The sequence below is a fragment of the Sciurus carolinensis genome, chromosome 4, assembly GCF_902686445.1.
Source record: "Sciurus carolinensis chromosome 4, mSciCar1.2, whole genome shotgun sequence".
Taxonomy (NCBI): Eukaryota; Metazoa; Chordata; class Mammalia; order Rodentia; family Sciuridae; genus Sciurus; species Sciurus carolinensis.
In genome coordinates this window covers 171,269,305-171,289,119 of record NC_062216.1, presented here as the reverse complement: position 1 = coordinate 171,289,119, position 19,815 = coordinate 171,269,305, and the positions used below count along the sequence as shown (strand labels likewise).

The 19,815-nt window shown below is 53.8% G+C and overlaps 1 protein-coding gene across 4 annotated transcripts in view; it reads left to right on the top strand.

The window, feature by feature from the left end:
- Scube1 (signal peptide, CUB domain and EGF like domain containing 1) overlaps window positions 1-19,815 on the top strand; it is a 127,291-nt gene that overhangs the window by 21,873 nt on the left and 85,603 nt on the right. For all 4 annotated transcript variants that reach the window (XM_047550972.1, XM_047550973.1, XM_047550975.1 and 1 more), the window contains exon 3: window positions 1,921-2,049. In XM_047550972.1, coding sequence (XP_047406928.1) covers window positions 1,921-2,049 — 129 coding nt within the window. The remainder of the gene's footprint in view (window positions 1-1,920; window positions 2,050-19,815) is intronic.

The following is a 19,815-nucleotide window of genomic DNA, read 5'->3' as shown; positions in this document are numbered from 1 at the left end:
TGGAGCCTGGGAAGCAAGCAGTATCCCTCTACTCTGTGAACTATGCACCCTTTCAATAACCCTAAAGTCTTGCCTCCTCCTTTAATGTCGCGAAGCCTACTACATATGGTGATTAAAATCAGTTCAAATGAGTTCGGAACCGAGTCTGCTTCCCAGGCCGATTGTGGATGGCCACTGAGGGCAGGCAGACAAAGCCTCCGGTCTCGCGGACCTTTGGAGACCCAGCTCCTTTTGGCGGGCTGGCAGAGCAGGCACTCGGTGACTTTTGGCCAGGTCTCCCCTCTGCTCTGCGGCCTCCGGCAGGCCGGGGTCTGAGCCAAGCTCAGGCACCTCCGGGCCGGGAGGGCGCTCCCGAGGCCGCTCTGCTTTCCAGACTGTGCCCCCACCGCGAGCTGCTCAGCTGGCCGGGTGGGTCCCGGGCGCTGCCCTCTGTACGACGGGCAGCACGGTGGATGGGGCTTCCCGCGGCTCCCCAGGCAGAGGAGGAAGCGGCCAGGCTGGCCCCACGCGGGTCGTGAAGGCTGAACCCACGGCCTCGAAACCCAAGTCCTATAGGCAGGCCGGCCCAGAGGCCGCCGAGAGACACTTCCGGTTCCGCTTGCACCGGCGCTTCTGGTTCCGGCTGGCTCGCGGCACTTCCGCTCCTTGGCTGGAGGCGCCGCTCTGGCGCCTGCTGCGTGGGCTCCCGAACCAGGCCGCGTGCTTGGACCCCTCCGCTCAACGACCGCCGCCCTGTGCGGGTGGCAGCGCTCTGGTGAAGCTGGACCAGTGACAGTGGCGCCCACTCACTCGGGTGTAGCGGCAGCCTGGGAATGCTGGCCAGGCCAGGCCCTCGCCCAGAGGTGTCCCGTTCTTCCCTCTGGAACTCCAGGACTGATAGCCTTTGACCCCCAATGGGAAAAGTCGAGAAAGACTCCTGACAGCAGAAAGCGTGACCTTTCCAAAGGCTGTTGGCCATTGTTTAGGAGACAGAAGCCTTTGTTCTAACACGGAAGCCGGGCAGTTGAAATCCGGGCTCAGACGCCGATGTGGAAGGAAACTATCTGGGGGAGTGTCGTAGTCAGCTTTTTCGCTGCTGTGACCAGCTGGACACGACCAGAACAGTTACAGAGAAAGGGAAAATTTATTTGGGGGCTCGGTTTCAGAGGTCTCTGTCCACAGACAGAGGCTGCCTTCCCTGGGGCTCCAGGTGAGATAGAACATCATGGCGGAAGAGTGTGGCAGAGGGAAGCAGCCCACACCACGATCAGGAAGCAGAGAGAGATCGCCATTTGCCAAATAGAAACATATACCCCAAAGCCACGTCCCCCAATTCCCCACCTCCTCCAGCCACACCCCACCTGCCTTCAATCACCACTCAATTCCATCAGGTGATTAACTCGCTGATTGGGTCAAGGCTCTCACAACCCCATCATCCTTCTCTAAACCTTCCCGCATTGTCTCACGCATGAGCTTTTGGGGGACACCTCACATCCAAACCCTAACAGGGAGTTAGTGGGCTTTTATTTCATTCCACACATTGCACTTTTTGGTGCTGGGCAAAGCTGATTTTAGTGTGATCTCCCCTGTTTGAAGAGAGCCAGTTTTCAGATTGTAGTCCCCATACACTGAGCCTCCTAGTTGAGAGACTTTCAAGGGAGCCAGAACCAGGCACAAATTGTGCATGCTGTACTGTTCTAGGAATCAGAAGTCACCCCACACATGGCCAGCACGTGGCCCTGCTCTGAAGACTTGTGACCAGCTTTGTTGCAGAGCCAGGATCTTCATTTTTATAACCCTTAAGTTCCCTACTCCCCAGAAAGGACTTAATTGAATACCTGTTGAGTCATCTAATCACTCAGATCCAGTGGCTTCAGCAGTGGTGGGTGAGGGAACCCCCAGGCTCTTTCTGTGACGCCTCTTGTGCCCTTCATTTTGCAGACATTGACGAGTGTGAGAATGACTACTACAATGGGGGCTGCGTCCACGAGTGCATCAACATCCCGGGGAACTACAGGTGCACCTGCTTTGATGGTTTCATGCTGGCACATGACGGACACAACTGCCTAGGTGAGTGATGCAGCCACGCCATGCTCTCTGGGCATGTCCTGCCTACTTCTCGGCTCCAGCTTGCAGTGGGAAGGCTTGCCTTCCTTTGACTCTTGTGTTAGTTTGCTAAGGCTGCCATGAAATACTGCATACTGGGTAGCCTGAACAATAAAAGCTTTTCTTCCTCATAGTTCTGGAGGCTGGAAGTTCAAGGTCAAGGTATTAGCAGATTTGGTTTCTTGTAAGGGCTCCTCTCCTGGGCTTGCAGATGGCCATCTTCTTGCTGTGTCTTCATGTGGTCTTCCTATTGTGTATGCATATGTTGGGTGTTTCTCTGTGCCCTAATCTCTTCTTGTGAGGACACCCATCATGCTGGAGTAGGACCCAAACTAACAATTCTATTTTTAATTTACTTACCTCTTTAAAGGTCCTGTCTCCAAAGATAATCACATATGGAGGTATTAGAGGTTGAATTCCTTCGACATAAAAATCTCAATGAGACACGGTTCAGCCCACAGTCTTGTATACCTGCATATCCCCATGGCACAAATATATTTTCAAGCCAGTTATATAAAATGTATATGCCTAGTTCACTTTTACAAGATAAAACTAGAAAAATATAGAAGAGTAAGGAAAAAAATTGGAAAGTGTCTTAGTTCTGCTGTTGTATTCCATTAGTCTCCTCTTGTGTATTTTCACCATCAGAATCCAAAGGTGATTCTGGGTATAAAACTTCTCTTTCCTGTTTTCCCATGTGTTTTTTTAGGAATGCTTCTCTTGAGTGGAACTAAGGAACCAAAAGGTCATTTGGATCTTTGATGGCCTTTGATGCAGCACTTTCCAAAAAGGCTGAGTAAAACTTCCATCCTGCCACCTAGTTTTTTGGCACATAGTATGGACAGCATGACTCTGAGCACTTGGAGACTCTGCTTCTTAGTGGCATGTTAGCCTGAGTCCCTGCCTGTTTCTGTTTAATTCATGTTGGGTCTCAGATGATCTTGTTGTGGGAAACAGATCTGTGAACATGCAGTTACACCCAAATCAGTGCCAAAACAGAGGCCTGGGTAGCAAGTGCCTGTGAAAAGTTTCTCCTGGTGGGGGTGGGGGTGGGGATGAGAGCAGGGCTAACAGGGGGCTTCAAAGAGGAGCTAGCTCGAAGTGGGATCTCTGGAGACTGGGAGAAGTTGGCTAGGTGGAGGGCCCGGACTGCCTGGAAGGTTGCAGGCAGTTCCTCAAGGCTGGGCTCAGGGTGTGTGGGAGGAGTTGATGGGGCCACAGGACCAGGCAGCTAGTGTATTGTGGCACACCCCAGTTAAGTATTGTCCAAGCGTAATCTCATTTAATCTCATTACCCAAAATGCAAGCGCTCCACTTTCCCAGTCATTTGCACATCTGTCAAGTGATAGTGTAGGGTATGTTTCAGTAACCCATTAGTCAGTGCGGGCAGAGCTTTCAGTCCCTGTGGGGGACAGCCCTTTAGAAACAGGCAGTATCACTCAGTGGCCAAGAGAACACACCTTGGGAACTGCCAGTTTGGGACTTAAACCCTGGCTTTCCAGTTCGAGTGGTGTGACCCTTGACCAGTGACTTCACCTCTCTTGCGCCTCAGTTTCCTTATCTGTGAAATGGAATGCATAAGCCCTATCTTTTAGGATTCTTGTGATATTTCAGTGTGAGATTTCAGATGAGAGTGCCTGGTCAGACCCCAAACACCACAGCTTTCAGATGAGATGCATTGATGTGGGCTGGTTTGACACCCTCAGGGCCTCACCTGGGCCAGAGCCCCTGTCTGCACTCCCTGGGTTGTGTCTGACACACAGGTCTCCACTGCCAGCCCAGCACTCCAGCCGTGCAGAACCACCTGCCTATAAACACCCTTGCTGTTGTCCACAGAAGGTGCATCCTGGGCCTCCTGGCCCGACCCCACACACCAGTGCGTGGAGTCTGGGTGGATCTTTGTTTCAACAGCATTGTTTTTACAGTGGATTTTTTTTTTTTCACACTGATTAATTTTTAAAAACTGGGTTAGGTTCCCACTGCCCCATGCCTCACCACCTTCCCTGAATGAAGAGTGCGACTTCACATGACTCAGACATGTACATACAGCAACCAGGAAAAGCGCTCCCTGTGGCAGCTCTGCTTTCGACTGAGGGAGACCCTTCCCAACAGACTTCTTTTTGTTTGATCTATTTTCTTCTCAAGATGGAACTCCAGCTCGGGGAAGTCGGACCTCAGTTCCAGCCAGCTCCAACCCAGATTGAGCTGTGACCTTAGGCTGGCTAGTCAGTGACCTTTTAGAGCCTCAGCCCCCTCACCCCTGAAGTGCTGTAAGAATTAGGTACCTGCTACAGTCTTAGGACATGGGAGCCGAAACAGACACTGCCCCACGTCCAGCTGGGCCTGGAGTTAGAAGATTCAAGGTCATACTCTGGCACCACCACTGATGCTTTGGGTCAGCTCCTCCACCTTCCTATCCTTCGTAGGCCCACTATGAAGTAGGTCAGCAATGCCAGCCTCAGAAGAGCGGGTGGGGATTAGACCTGAAGGAGACCTGGAGAGCTCTGCACACAGGTGTAAAGCTCCATCCTGGTACTGACCGTTGTCACCGTATTGTGGCTGAGGTTTCAGGCTGGCAGCTACAGCCCTTGTCTGACCCATTTACACGTCTGGTTTATCCACACAGTGGTGGTGTTTGCTATTATTATTATTATTGAATGGCTTGTCAATGCTTAAAAATTAGGGGCTATCACATAAAAATCGTTATTTCCAACATCACTTCTGCTTAGCCATAGTCATGCAGCCCCTGACATTTGTGGGACTTGGGGCAGGAGTGTAAATGGAGACCCATACCTACATGGCTGTATGTTTTACAGTAATGACAAAGCTCCAAACCCAGAATATACTCTGTCTCTTCTATGTGGACGAACATTCCTTCCTAATGACTCACAAGACTAGACTTGAATTCAGAATTCTAGGTCTCTGTGAACTTTCATGCCATAAAGTTGTAGTGTGGACTGTGTCTGCTTCTTTCCCTCCTCCACACACCTGGCTCTATCCCACACCACAGTGAGCCTGAGGATGTTGGAGCTCTGGCCATTCACCCCAAAAGCAACTGCCTTTTTGCCGTGGTGCAGACCTAAGCGCCATCACCTGTCTCTCTGAGAACTGAACATTTTGGCAGGGAATTTTAGGGTCCCCAAATACCCGGGATATAGTCTAGAGCGGTAGGTATGTTCCAGGTGTCCGTGAACCACACCTCACGCCCTGGACTCCTTACTGCATAGGGAGGGCTGTGGCTAGAGGAGGGGCAGAGCAGGGAGCCCAGAGTGTGAGGTCCAGGGCAGGGCCACCTCCTGTCCAAGCCTAAGTGTGTTGCTAGCATCAACTGAAATGGGCTCACAGCCCCTTCCCTTGGAGGGGATGTGTGCTCTCCTGATTGCCACAGTCCCCGCTGCTCCCTGTTGCTCACCAGTCTGCTTCAGTCATTTGACTACCTACCTGGAATTGTGTTCGTGCCACCTGACAAAACTCAGAACCAGCCCAGCGGGTGCTTGCTGGCAGCGAGAGGCTGACTGCTTTGTTGGAAAGTCCTTTGAGGTTGTCTCAGCCCATGGCCCATCACGCATTGGGAGGGTGGGGCCGGCTGTTTTGGCTCCAGAAGTCTGGGTCAAGTTTGGCCCAGTTGTAACATTCCTCTCTGAACCACCACTAGATTCCTCCGGGATGGTGGCAAATCCCCATCACCTTGGAAGTGAATGGGGAGGGTTCAGAGGAGGCTGGGGCTGGGGGCTCTTGTCTGAGTTCTCACAGTGGAACCTTTTCTTCCCCTTTCTTTTGAGGAAATGAGGCTCTTTTCTTGTGGAGATGGCTTGCCCGTGGCCGTGTCTTGGAAAGTGGCCAACTCTGTCCCCTGGGGAGTGTAGCCCTCTCTCTATTTGACATCTTTATTGAGGAATTTCTCAAATATAACAGAAAATGACACTAGAGGGAATTGGAACCATGATGAGATCTTGCTCAGCCCCAAATGTCTGCTTTTAGCTGTGTAATTACTTGAAATAGCAGTAGTTCTGTTTGAAAAATATTATTCCACACTCCACGCACTTGGACAGCAGAGCAGTACGAAGGCTAATAGAATAAGGTTTTTTTCATCTTAAATTAAAACCAGCAGTGGATGATTTTTCCTGTCTCCACAAAGCAAGGTTCCTTTTTCTCTGAAGCCATTAGTTCACTTAACCAGATGTTTTCTTCGACCTTAGTCTTTACCTTGACTTACTGAAAAATATGTTTCTCAAGTTGCTCACAGTTTGAGTTTTGGACGTTCAGTGTTTTTTATCCCTGTTGAGGAGCAGTCATCCCTACCAGGCTGGGCAGAACTGACGGATTAACCAGATCACTCTGTGGACCCCATGAGCACTAGTGTGTGCCCCACCTTGCACTCAGCTGAGCTCCATGAGGTGAGATGAGGGGCACTGTCAGGCTCCCTGTGTTGCGGGAGCCACCCCGCATGGGGCCCGTGTTCTTTCCCAGGTCCTGTGACATTTGTGGGCAGAAGCCCTTAGTGTCCTCTTTTTATACGTGAGGAAACTAAGACTTAGGGAGGGGAGTTTCCTACTCAAGGTCATAATAGCTATGAGAAGTTGAGCTGGGGCCAGCGAACAGGCCTGTAATTTTGCCAGTTCAAGACAAGGCTTGTAAGCCTGTGCCCACTGCCCAGCCCCTGACCCACAATGACCAAGACAGTGCCAGCTGGCTTCACTCAGTGTTAGACAGCCATCTATCCCTGAGTCACTGAAGGCACTTGGAAATCCCCGCATCAGGCTAGTGCTAGGGCACTAGAGGGCAAGGGGGTAGTCCTCACTCCAGAGAGTTCATGCCAAGAGCTCCCCCTCCCCAATGCCCATTCTGCCTGCCTAGGCCAGGAAAAGAACTCGCTGCCTTGTTTAGACAACCTGGACGTCCCTAGGGACATTGTCTCACCCCGTCTGTCTGTGCGGAGTCCTTCTCTCCCAGGGCCTCCTGCAGGGCTCCCATGGCTTCCCAGGTAGTGCTGGGCCTACTGCTCTGGCTCCCAAGGCCCCTCAGGCCAGGGCCCTGCCTGCCAGCCTCTTCCCCTCTCCTCCCACCCTGCCCTCCTTGCCTCAGCATAGCTCTCAGGTGACAGGCTGCCCCATCATGGACCTAACGAGACCCTGCTTGTCAGCACCCAGCTCTCCTCTCCCATTGCTCGGGGGTCCTCTCTGGCCTCTCCATGCTGTTCACTTCCCCTGCGGCCCTGTCTGTGATCCTTCTCTGAAAGCAGGATGTCTTGCTTACTCTCTGCCTGCCTCCCAGAACCTAGTGCAGTACCAGGCAGACCGTGGGCGTTTAAATAAATATTTGTAGAATGAATGGATAAAAGAATTTGTAGAAGTAGCTCACTACCTGGGACAAGCTCCCACTCAGCTGACCTCTGTGCTGGGCACATGGCAGATAAAGAGGAGTGAGATGGTCCATCTCACTCAGGGTTCCAGGCTGGCAGGGAAGACGGAAGTACTAATGACTGTAGCAGAAGGTAGACGGCTGCGATGGCAAAGCAGCACCTTCTGCCTGACATTCAGTCATCTGTTTCCTCAAAAATTGTTTATTTTGAACACCTACTGTGTGCCAGAGTTTTCAGTGTGGAGGGTACATACAATCGTGAAGAAAACCAGTGCTGTCACCACAGTTAAGGACTCACAGAGCGAGGAGAGAAGGACTACCCACACGCGCATACAACCCAGCAAAGGTCAGATCCACCAAAAAGGTACTAAAACAAAATAGCAGGAGAGAAGGTACTGGGGGAAGGGTGGCCACTTTGGATAGGTAGGCTTCCAGGTACTGGTGGGCATGAAAGCCGCCCACACTGAGTGACCCAAGACCATCCCACTCTGCTCGTGGAGTCTGTGGATCAGGAATTCAGACGGGGCCCAGCAGGGATGGCTAGTCTCTGCTCATGGTGTCTGGGGCCTCAGCAGGAAGACATGAAGCCAGGGCTGACCTGATGGCCAGGAACTAGAATCATCTGGAAGCTTTCTGCTCATGTCTAGTGGTTGATCTTGGCTGCTGGCCATGACACTTAGGGGAGCCTTTCTGAAGGTCTCTCTGCATGGTCCTCACAGGACAAGATCAAGTGTGTGGAACTTTTACAGTCTGGCCTCAGAAGTCACTTCCCCCAGACTCTACAGTGAAGGCGGTTACAAAGGTCCACCCAGACGTGAGGGAAGGAACACAGGCCTGAGTGAGAAGGAAGAAGTGCTAGTCAAGGATCTAGGAAAGATCCTGTCTAGGGAAAAGGGGGACAAGTGTGTGGCCCTGAAATGCGGACAAGCTAAGTGAGTTTGGGACAGGTCGGCGTGAGAGAGTGTCAGAATGAGGAGAGGGCAGGAGTCAGGCAGGACCAGGCTCTGCGAGTCTCCTACATGGTAGACAGGGGTTAGGGTTTTATTCTGTTAATTGGGAAGGAACAGGATATCTAAACCAGAGAGTGACATGTTCTGACTGACATTTTGATAAAAATCCCCTTCTTGCCTGCGCAGAAGAGAATTTGTTAGGGCAGTAAGAAGTAACGTGACTTAAGCAGGGAGACCACTGCAGTGGTCTGGGTCAGAGGTGTCAGTGACTCAATGCAAGATGACAACAACAGAACCTATGGTCGAACTCAGAGCAGATTTTAGAAAGAGCCGACAAGAATTCCTAATGGGTTAGATGTAGGCGGCAAGGGAGAACGAGAGCAAGGCCACCTGCTCGGCTTTTCCTGCAGTTTCTGTGTGTCTGTGCTGGCATGGCTGAGATGAGGAAGACTAAGGGCTAGACAGATGTTAGGGTGGGGTGGGGTTCAGGACTCAAGAGTCATTTGGGATGACTTCTGTCTGCCATGGAAACAGTCATCCAAATGGAAACACCACACAAGTTCAGACATCTTCAGAGTAGTCAGACCTGGGGGACCATGAGAGATATAAACTTCTAGATGGCTTTGAAAGCCAGGGATCTTGACGTTAATTTGTTTCCTGAAAGTTTCATGAGCACCTTACCTGTGCCCTGCTCTGGGTGGGAGCTCATGACCTGAAGGTGGATGACACTCTCTACCTGCTGGCTTTGAACCCTGATTTCATCACTTACTGTGTGACCTTGGGCAAGTAACTCAGCTTCTCTGGGACTCTGTTTCCTATTATGCAAGGTGGGGCCTGTGACCATGCTTATTTGCCTGTGAGGAGACAGGCCAAATGACTCGAACTTCATGAAACTCACACCACAGTGCCTGGCGCATGACAAGGCTCCACAGATGTAAATGATCTAATCATCCTTTATTTCTACTCAGAGCACTTTGTAAAGAAAGCGGATGTATTTTTGAGCTGGCAAAGATGCAGGGGATGAGCTTTGGCCCAGGCTGCATGCAAAGCCCCTGGCAGGGATCTCAAGTCCCTCTCTGCTGCCAGATGAACTGGAGGTCAGAAAGCTTCCCTCTCCTCTCAGTCCTTGCGTTATTGGTCCATTGGCATGGGGTCACCTGACATCAGGGATTCCTCTCCCATTTGTAGCCTGGGTCATATCACCTCATTCCTGAGTCTCAGTTTGGGTCTCTGCAAAATGGGGCTGGTCTCTGTCTGTCAGGATCAATGAGGAGATTGGGTGTGCAGGTGACGTGCGTGGCTGCCAAGTGAGGAGGAGCAGGAGGGCACTCAGGGGGCTGCGCAGGCCTGGAGCCCAGCTACACCTGGGAGGCGGTCACCCAGGACAACCAGACACTTCCCTGCCGCAGAGGGTCGAGGTCCCCTGGCTGGGCTGGGCTGCTGGGTGGCATGATGACAGGGCTCACACCAGCTCCCTCCCAGAGGGCAGCTGGAGCCAGCACTGCTCCCCGGAGCCTGTGAAGGCGGGAGTGGCCGAGGTTTATTTGTCTTTATACTCGAACAGCTCCAGCGCGCTTCCTGCTGGGAGAAGGAATGCTGACCGTCTAGTGTAAGACTAAACAGCTCCGGTCAGTCCTGGGCTTGCTCCATAAACACCAGTGTTTTCTAAGGTAAACCGAGGCGGTTTCTTCCCATTCTCTTTATTTACACCCACCCCACACCCACCTTTTCTCTGTTCTTGGCCCACATTCAGGTGGTTCTAAACACACTTGCCTTGAGGGATTTGCTGTCAAAGTACAAGTCAGATTCAAGACCCCTTCTCCTCTTGTCTTTTTATAACTGTTAATTTGATGGGAATTCCTTGGCCTCAGAAAAAGAAACACCCTAGACAATAGTATGCATCTTTATAAACGAGCCTCCTTCTTTCCCCAGGTCACTGCAGAAATGGGGGCTCCTGGTGCTGGTGTAGAGAGATGGGCCAATTCAGACCCAGGCATGTTTTAAGGGGCATTGGCTTTCCATAGCCTGTACTCAGGACCAGCTCAGAACTGGGGAGCCAGGGCACTGAGTAGCTGCCTGCACTAAAGGAACACTGGCTGAGTCAGCTTCTTTGGGCCATCGACTTTCTGGGAGACTGAGAAACTCCCTGCTTGTGTCTCAGTTTCCACATCATATGTGACATACGAATGGGAATCAGCCAGTGGTTTTCAGATCTTGTGGGTCTGGTTTATGGCACAGAATGCCTTTTATTCAGTCAGAATCGTGTGGTGGTTGCACTTTCCACTGAAGCAGGAGTCAGGAGTGGCTGCTCACCCTGGAGCCCACCCCAATCCCTGAAGCCCCCCGGACCCCTGTAATACAGTCTGAGACCCCCTGGCTGGGCTGCTTCTCCCTGCAGCACCTTGTGACCTGGTAGCTTGGTGTCCATATGATTTGGACTCAGGGGACAGTGGCCAGGCTCTTTTGTGTGTCCTTTTCCCAGCAAGATGCAGTCACTGTCTGCTCCGTGCTGCGCGTTCCTAGTCTGACCTCCAGCCCATGGAACAACTTCTCTTGGCCTCGCACTCCTGCCCTTTCTGCTCTCTAGCGCTCTGGCACCTGCTGTTCCTGTCCCTGGAATCTCCCTTCTCCTGCCTCCTGATGTTGACCCCTCAGGTCTTGGCTTCCGGAGACCCTGCGCTCACCCTCCCTGGCTTCCCTGCGGCTCAGTGCTGTACGTCTTGGAGCAGGTCTCCTCTGCTTCCTTGGGAACCCCTAGAGGGCCGAGCTCCAGGTGGACTTGGCTTCTTGTCCTGGGGCCTGCACAGGCTCATTTGTATAATGGAGAGATGGCAGGTGGCCAGGTTAAGGGACAGAATATTTGACCCTGACCATTGGGAGGAGCACGACTTGACAGTGAAGGGGGCACAGCTGGTTCTTGGGCAGTGTCAGCACACACCCAGCTGGGGAGACCTGCTGACCTTCTCCAGGTGTGGGGAGAACATGGACTTGGGAATCAGACTCCCTGGGCCTTGACTCCCACTCCCTTCCTGGCTGGTAGTTTGGGGCCAGTTCTCTGCTCATTTTTACTGCCTGGTAAGGAGGTATGATGGCGGCCCCAGGAGGTCACTCTGGAAGAATGGCATACAACAGGCATGAGGGGCATGGGCCTCCTGCTCCCTCCCTCTCCTGTCCCCCCGGATACATTGCCCTGGGAGGTGGAGTGTTTGCCAGTGGTCAGAGTGTCCTCCTTCCTCTGAGCCAAAATCTGTCCTCACTCTGCTCCGTGGCAGCCCCACCTTTGCATAGGTCTGGATTTGGTGGCTTAGGGAAGAAGTCCTGCTCTGTCCCAGGGCAGAGAATACAAGTCCATAAACAGCAAAGAAAAACACCCTGCTGTGGACAGAGGGCGGCCCGGCAGGCAGACACTTGCCTTTGCCTGTCCCCCTCTGCAATCCCTATGCCAAGGGCTGGGTCACAACTCTGAGGAGTAAACAAGAAGTAAGTGTCTTATGAAGATTCTTTAAAAATACCCTGCCACCAAAACATCCCCATCCCAGACCACACACCACACTGTGTACCCAAACTGGGGCACTAGCAAGATGAGCGTCCCAGAGTCTCCGTCCAGCAGCCTCTCTGCCAGCACTTTGGCTTGTCTTGGAGCAGCTAGGCCCTGGGCAGCATTCAGGGTCACCTGAATGGGTCACCCAGGTTCACCCAGCTGCATCTTGGCACATGCTGGAGCGACCCTCCTAACCCCACCACACCTGGACAGGCCTTGACTATTTCTAGTGGCCATTAGCCAGCCCTGTGCCCCAGCACCCCTCCCCGTCACCCACCTCATCCCAACCACATGCAACTAGAAATAGACAGTTGGCAGAGACACTTTGTGCCCAATGATGCTCCTCATTTGTGGGAAGTGGGCTGCTCTGGCAGCTGCCTGGCTGCTTGGTATGGGGTCTCTTGTAACCTCCCAGGTGCTGCTTTAGTGACAAGGACAGGATCCCACAGGCCAGATTGCTGCCACCAGTGGTTCATTGCTGGACTCTGCCTGCCACCCCAGCCCTACCTTTCCTCCTTATGCTCCCAGAAAACTAAGTAGTAAGTGGCCAGTGAGTGGCTAGTAAGAGCCGCCACTGCTGGGACCACCTGGTTGGGACACAAAGATGCCCTGGAGAAACGACTTGTAGCAGATCCTGCCTTGTCCTCCACCCCCAGGGCTCTGCACATACAGCTCCCCTTGCCAGCCCCAGGCACTCAGTACCCCAACCTGTGCACCTCCTCTCTGACCCCCCACTCTGTTCCCCACACCTCTCTGCCCTGCACTTGGACCACTGAAGTCAGACCAAGCCCTGAGTGTCTGTTCACTTACCTACCTTCCACACGTGGGACAATTGGGCCACACCACTCAGGAATCAAGAGAAAAGACAAAATAATTCTCCATTACCTGGCCACCCTTGCAGATCAACAGTTCTTACATCCCGGTGTCCGTGTTCAGTACTGTGGGGCGTAGATATAACAGTATGTGGTTATAACATAACTGATGTGCACGCTTCCCCCAATATTCCATCAGGACTCTTTTCACTGTTGGTGTACAATTGTGTGGCGGAGATGAGGGAATGTAATCAAAGCCCAGGATGTGGGGAACCAGCAGCCGGTGGGCACCCAGTAAGCGCCACTGCCTCTGACCATCTGACTGGGACAGCAACAATGTCCTGGAGAAATGACTTGTAACAGGGCAGACTCCTAGCGAGCAAAGCCCCTGCACGCCCATGTCTGCCAGGTCAGGGGTTCTGAGATTAGTTAGAGGTGATTCTTGCCCCAGGGAGCTCCGGGCCATGTGGAGAGGCTCCCAGTACAACGTCCTGTGTGTAATTAATACCAGGTGTGTGTGCTGAGGGACGGGCGGGAGAGCAACTTGCCCTGCCTGGAATGAGTGGAGGGTCCCCAGGTGGGAGGAGCGGTGGGGGAGGGGAGGGCATTTTAGGAGGTGGGAACAGCACTTACAAAGCCTGGATGTAGACGAGCTCAGCCAGGTAGAAGTGTGGGCTCAGGGAGGTGGTAGTGTGTGAAAAAGGCGATTTCTGTCACTGGAGCCAGGCACCCCAGTCCCCTGGTCAGAGACCTGGAGGCTTAAGCCTGCAGGCCTAGCAAGGCGGGCCTCATGACTGCACCTGGAGCACTCCACACCTGAGCCTGCCTCCCAGCCCTTCCCGCCACATGGCTATGGCCCTTCCACTCCAGCTTCTCCGCAGAGACCTGTCACATTTTGCCACCAAATGTGCCTTTCCCCACACTGGTCCTCAGCTACCCTAGAAAGAGGCGCCCTGCCTCTCAGTGTGGTCTGCCTCCCCCGCACCCCAGCAGTCTTCCAGTCTGCAGGACTCTCACCCCGTCGGGATTAACCAGCGCCTCACCACCTCTCTGCCCAGGATGTGTGCAGGAGGCCAAGTGGCCCGGACAGCACATGCCCGCAGTCTGGGTGTGCAGCCCTCACCTGCACAGAAATCTCTTAGGTGCCAGCGGAGGCACCATCAGGGAGAAGGAGCGGCCAGCTGCTGGGGAAAGGCTGGCAGCTTAACACCCACCAGCTTTAGAAGGTGGAAGAAAGTGCCAGATTCCAGTGGGAAGAACGGGTGCCTGAAGGTTCAGAATTCTAGATGGTCCACCTGGCTGCTCAGGCAGGGCAGACTGACCAGGAGACCCTTGTCAACCTGTATCAACAAGAGGTCACATGGCGCTCCTGGGCACGCCCTTGGTGCAGGGAGCTTCTCTTATGAGGGGTAAGGCCCCCAGCTGCCCACCTTGTTGCCTGCAGCCCTCCTAGGCCATCGCACCCAGCTGGGCTGTGCTTCCAAAGACGTTAGTTACAACCCCGCTCTTTCCCCAGAGCTATCAGTCTGCTTCCATGACTTGTTTGTTTGGTTTTCCTCCTTCCCCTCTGGCCCTCCATTCTCATTTGCATCAAAAGAAATTGTTTAAAACTCTAGCACTTCCCGCAGATGTTGGGCCAGGAGCACATTCACAGCTGTGCTGTCAGGGGCATGTGGGGAGGAAAGTCTCCCATTCCCATCCTGACTCTGTCTGTCACTACTGGGGACCATGGGCAGGCTGCTGGCTGCAGAGCCTCTGGTTGTAGGACTGCCCCACCCGCCAAGGTTCAGCGGGATGCACAGGAGCATGCCTGACACAGAGCAGGGCTGAAGCTCAGCGAGACCCTCCTGGCTCCTGCAGCCCCTCCCCTGCCCTTGCTTCATGATTAACAGCAGTGCCTGGAAGAAGGTCCATGAAGTGTCAGCCAGGAGGAGGTCCCCTGCGACCCCATTTTGCCCACTTCCTGAAACACTGACGTGCTATGCAGCTCGTCTCCAGTAGCGACCTTGGTGCTGTATCAGGGCAGGAGGACATGCTGGGCTATGCTCCCTCCCAGCGCACATGCGAGGCCATCACCCACCAAAAAGACAGGAAGAGCACTGGGCGCCAGACCAGTGCAGGCACTGACCTCCCCATCAGCTCCCAGGGGCAGGCCATGTCCACTCCACATTGGGCAACTTCCTGGACGAGGCTGGGGCGGGTAGACGAGCACAGTCCTTCCCTCATGCCTTCAGACCTCCAGACACACCGTGGCTTCAGGCCCCCAGGAGCCACCTGCAACCAGGCACACTCGCTCTCACTCTGCTAGATCTGCTTCTTGGCTGGATCCAAGGACTAGAGGCCCTCATGGGCAGCCCCTGTGCAGCCCACCTGTTAGGACACGACACCAAAGGCCAAGCAACTGATCCTGTGGGACTGGCCTTGAGCCAGGGCCCTGGATAGCTAGGTCAGAAACTCCTCTCCCCAAGCCTGTTGCTGTAAGTTCAGTTACTTGGCCCACAGATACGTGAGGTGCCCATGCACTGTCCCACACCCTGAAACACAGCAGTGCTTGAGGCAGCCCCTGTTTTCAAGGCTGTTATCTAGAGAGAGATGGAGAGGAACAATCCCAGAGGAGATGCCAGGTAGCTGGAGGAGTTCTGAAGGAAGCAGAGCAGGGCCACCTGGTGCAGTGGCCTGGTGGATGCTTTAGGTTGGTAGTCAGGGGAGTGTCTCTGGGGAAGTGACTTGCAAGCTGAAGTCTGGAGTAGGAGCCAGTTGTGCCAAAGTAAGGGGAGAACACTCTAAGCAGAGAGAAAGTGCAGAGGGCTGGAAGTGGAGAAAGGACAGGTGTGGTCAAGGGAGGGCAGAGACATGGGCTGGAGTCTGTGAGTGAGGGTAAGACAGGTAGGGACACAACCGGAGTGTTCTGGAGGCCTTGGTGTACAGGGAAGGGAGCGTGTATTCTTGGGGCCTTGTGGGGCTCTCACACAGGGGATAGCACAGCAGGGTGGCACTTTTTGAGGTCACAGTGTCAAGAAGGATGACTGGGTTAGCAGGAACAATGCAGAAGCAGGGAGGCCAGTGGAGAGGCCAAGGCAGTGACCTAGGCCAGGGAGAGGGAACCAGCTGGCTAGCCCAGCTATGGCAGTGAGGAGGCGGTTGTCCTTGGGGTTGTAGCAGGTGCAGCTGCTGGGGCATAGATATGGGATGGGAAGATGGTATGGAGATTGACTGCCAGGTGTTGGGACCAAAGAGACTGTGGGCATTTTATAGCCATTTGCTGAGATGGGGAGGCTGATGGCAGAACCCGGCTTCATTCTGTTCTGCTCTTTCATGGGAGGTGGTAATAGGAGTTCAGCTGGGACTCTGGCAAGTTTGTAATGTCTTTTGGGCACCCAAGTGTGGGCAGCCCATTGGCTGTTGTCTAAGTTTAGAGATCAGTAGAGTAGAGTTTTGGGCAGACTAGTGACTGGGGAAGACATAGGACAGGGTGAACTCTCCCAGGAGTGGAGCCCAGGCCTTGCTGCCATGGCCCAGCCCTGCCCTATGCTGCCCATGTCTAGTGCTGGCCTAGGCCCTTTTAAAGGAGGCAGTGTCCACACAGAATGGGAGGAAGTGTTTCCCTTCACATCTGATAAGGATCTAGTGTCTGGGTTATATAAAGAACTCTTCCAACCCAAGACAACCAGATTTAAAGGGCAAGGATTTGAACAGACAATTCTCTGAAGGAGACCCAAGGGGCCCATAAGTACATGGCAAGATGCTCCGCATCATTAGCAGTTAGGGAAATGTGAGTGAAAGCCACGTGGGAGACTGAAGTAAGACACACACAAGACTACAGGAGTGATAAGATGTGGAGAACGGGACACTTCGACTTTGCTTTTAGGATGGACAGTGGCGTGGCCCTGTAGAAAATGGACAGCTCCTCGGAAAGTGAGATCCAGAGCTCCACGTGCTCTAGTGATGCCCCGGAGGCACAACCCAGGAGGCCTGCGGGCCTGGTCACACAGCACTTGTCCATGAATGTTCCCGGCATTGTCCGAAATAGCCTGAAGGTAGCAGATGGACCCAGAAGTCCATCTGCTGGTGGAGGCTAAGGAAGCCTGGCACATAGGGACGATGGAAGGCTGCTCGGCCATGAGGAAGGGCGGGGCTCTGCATGTGCCACGAGCAGTGCCATCTGAAGGCAGCCAGGACAAAAAGACGAACATCGTCTCATTGTTTTTATGAAGTGTCCAGAAGAGGCAAATCGAGATAAAATGTAGATGTGTGGTTGCCAGGGACTTGGGGGAGTGGGAATAACTGCAGATGGGCACAGGATGACTTCTTGGAGTAATGGGAACATTCTGGAATCCATAGTGACGGTTACACAGCATAGCGAGCATGCTAAACACCACTATGGTACACATTTAAGGTGGTGAATTTTATGTTAAGTGAATTTTGTCCCAAAAACAATTTTAAAAACTGGAGAAATGCAAGCAGTGGTGTGTGCAGAGCATGAGAAAGCCCTCTCCCCCAGCAGACCACACGCAGCCGTGCCCGGTTCTGGGCCAGCTCTGAGCACCTCCGTAGCCTAGGGCTTGCCTGAGAAGGGCAGCAGGGGTGAGAGCCCAGAGCTGTCAGAGGCAGACAGTTTTAGGAGCCCCAGTGTCTCACCTAGAGACCTGAAGGCTGAGGCGGGCTGTGCCCTGCCTGCTGAGGTGGCTGAGTCTGGAGGGATTCTGCTGTCCACAGCCTGTGTCCATGCCTGTGATCCTGACTGTTCAGAGCCTCGCCCAGTAGTTGCTCGTGTGCACTGTCGGTTGGTGTGTGCCAGATGCTCCGCTGAGGGCTTGACCTCCATTGTTTCCTTTCATTTCCCAAACACCCCAGGAACTCTTATTATCCCTGCATTCTAGAGAAGGAAGCCCTGGCCTGACATGGCAGAGTGGCCTTCCCTCAGGTGTGGCAGAGGTACTCCCTGAATCTTGTGTCCCATCTGGTATGGCTTGGGGAAAAAGCCAGGTCCCATAGGTTTTAGTCACATGGTGACACCACCTAGACTATTCTAAGGAGGCATGATCAACCATCTGAGCTAGGCAGCGTATCCCCCATCCCTAGAGACCTTACGCAGCAGGGTCTGCAGGGCAGTGGTGGAGTGCAGGACAGGCATGGGATGAGCAGGCATGGGAGCAGCCCTGAAGGCCACAGCTTCAGCAGAGCTCTGCCTCTCCCGACTGGCTTGGGTTGGGTGTGACAGGGGCTTGCTGAACTGGAAAGTTGACCCCCTCTCATGTGCTTCGTCTCCTAGCCCTGAGCTCAAACTCAGGCCCAGGCCAAGGGGCTGCACACAGCTGACCTGCTGGAGAATCAGGACCCCCAGAGAAGGCCTTAGCTGATGGGCAGGGCAACAAGCAGACAGGTCCCAGGAGACGCGGTCGTGCCTCCTGTCTGCCTGCGCCACAGCTCTCAACAGCTCAGAGACTGCCCTGGACCTTCACAGCCTGAGCCCCAAAGCTCTGAGACCCAGCGTATTTTACCCAAAATCAAATCCATCTGGTTCTCATTTATTTACACTTAACTCATCAAATGCAGTTTTGCAAGACCCACTGGATAGCCAAGAGACTTTGTGCCTCAGACACCCTTGCCCTTCTGAAGGGCGCCAGGGCGGCTGTACTGTAGCCTCAGGACCAGGTGGGAATCCTCAGGGCAGGAGGTCTGGGCCGCCTCTGAGATGCGCCTCTGCCTCTGTTCCTGCCCTCAGTGGGAGCTGGACACTGGAGCCAGGCAGGCCTGACACACAGTAGTCTCCCAGCAGCCGTGGAGATATGTGCAGGGAGCGAGTGCACAAGTCTCTGTTTCAAATCATAAGACGTTCATGGGAAACACAAAGCAACCAAAACTGGATCCAGAAGTAATTTTTAGTTATAAATAACTGCAGACCTGAATTCTTGGTCCAAAGGAGGACAGACAGCCAGCTATTAATCAAAACAAACACCAGCACCTTGCGCCAAAAGCAAACCTCAAGGGCAAACCACAGTCCTGCCTGCAGAGGCCGTGCGGAAGCAGATGCCCTGACAGCCTGCTGGAGTAGCTCTGGGGACCCCTCCTGCTGGGAAACAAGCCCGTCAACCACCGAGCTCAGACATCAACCCCAGCGTGACCCATGTGTGGTTGGCAGGGAGCAGGGTGGGGACCTTGAGGTGGGAGCCCACTGAGCAGACACAGCAGGAGTCACAGCTAAGGGCCGTCTGCTCTCCACCCCAACACCAGACCTGTGCTCATGGCAGGGCACTACAGAGTGAGGCCAGGGGACCTGATCCCAGAGACCCTGTTGGGACCGTGGTGCCATGACACCTTGTCCTTGTCCGACTTAGAGTCCTCAGTGGCCACTGGCCCATGGAGGAGTGATCAAGACAGGGTGCCAGAGCCATGGGAGAAGTATACAGACTGGACATGAGGACACTGAGTGTAGGGGACACTGAGGTACAAGCCAGGGCTGTGCCCTGGGAGCTGGAGGGACAGCTGGGCAAGGTGGTAAGCACAAGATGACAGCCTCAGTGACAGGGTGGGGAGGACAGGGGGCAAGAGCTCCAGGGACAAGATGCTTCTCAGGTCTGGGTGGCTGGGTGGGGTCAGGGCCAGTCGCTGAGCTGGAGTGAGGCCCTCCTTTGCCTGATGTCAGACCTACCTTGGTCCCTTGTCTGTCTCCTGTCCTCCCATCTGCCACCTCCCATAGCCCTTGGTTGAACCAGTGAGCACCCGCTGCACACCAGGTACATAGTCCCTCCACTGCCCTCCCAGGCTCCACAGTGCTCATCTCTTACTGACAGTGTCTCCAGCTCCAACAGCTAAGACCCCCAAGGCAGGGACGTCCAAGACTCAGCTTCCTCTCCCTTCCTTGCCTATACCCCAGCCTGGCCCTGAAGAATAAGGAACTCCCCTAGGTCTGGTCGCACAAGCTTAAAAGTGTACTTGTCTGTCAAAGGAGGGAGTGTATCCACCCCCAGAGGTGCAGGCCGATGCATGAGAAGGGTGACCCACCCAGTCCCTCACAGAACTGGGCCTTGGGGTCCTCTGCACTCTGCATCCTTCAGCTCTGCTG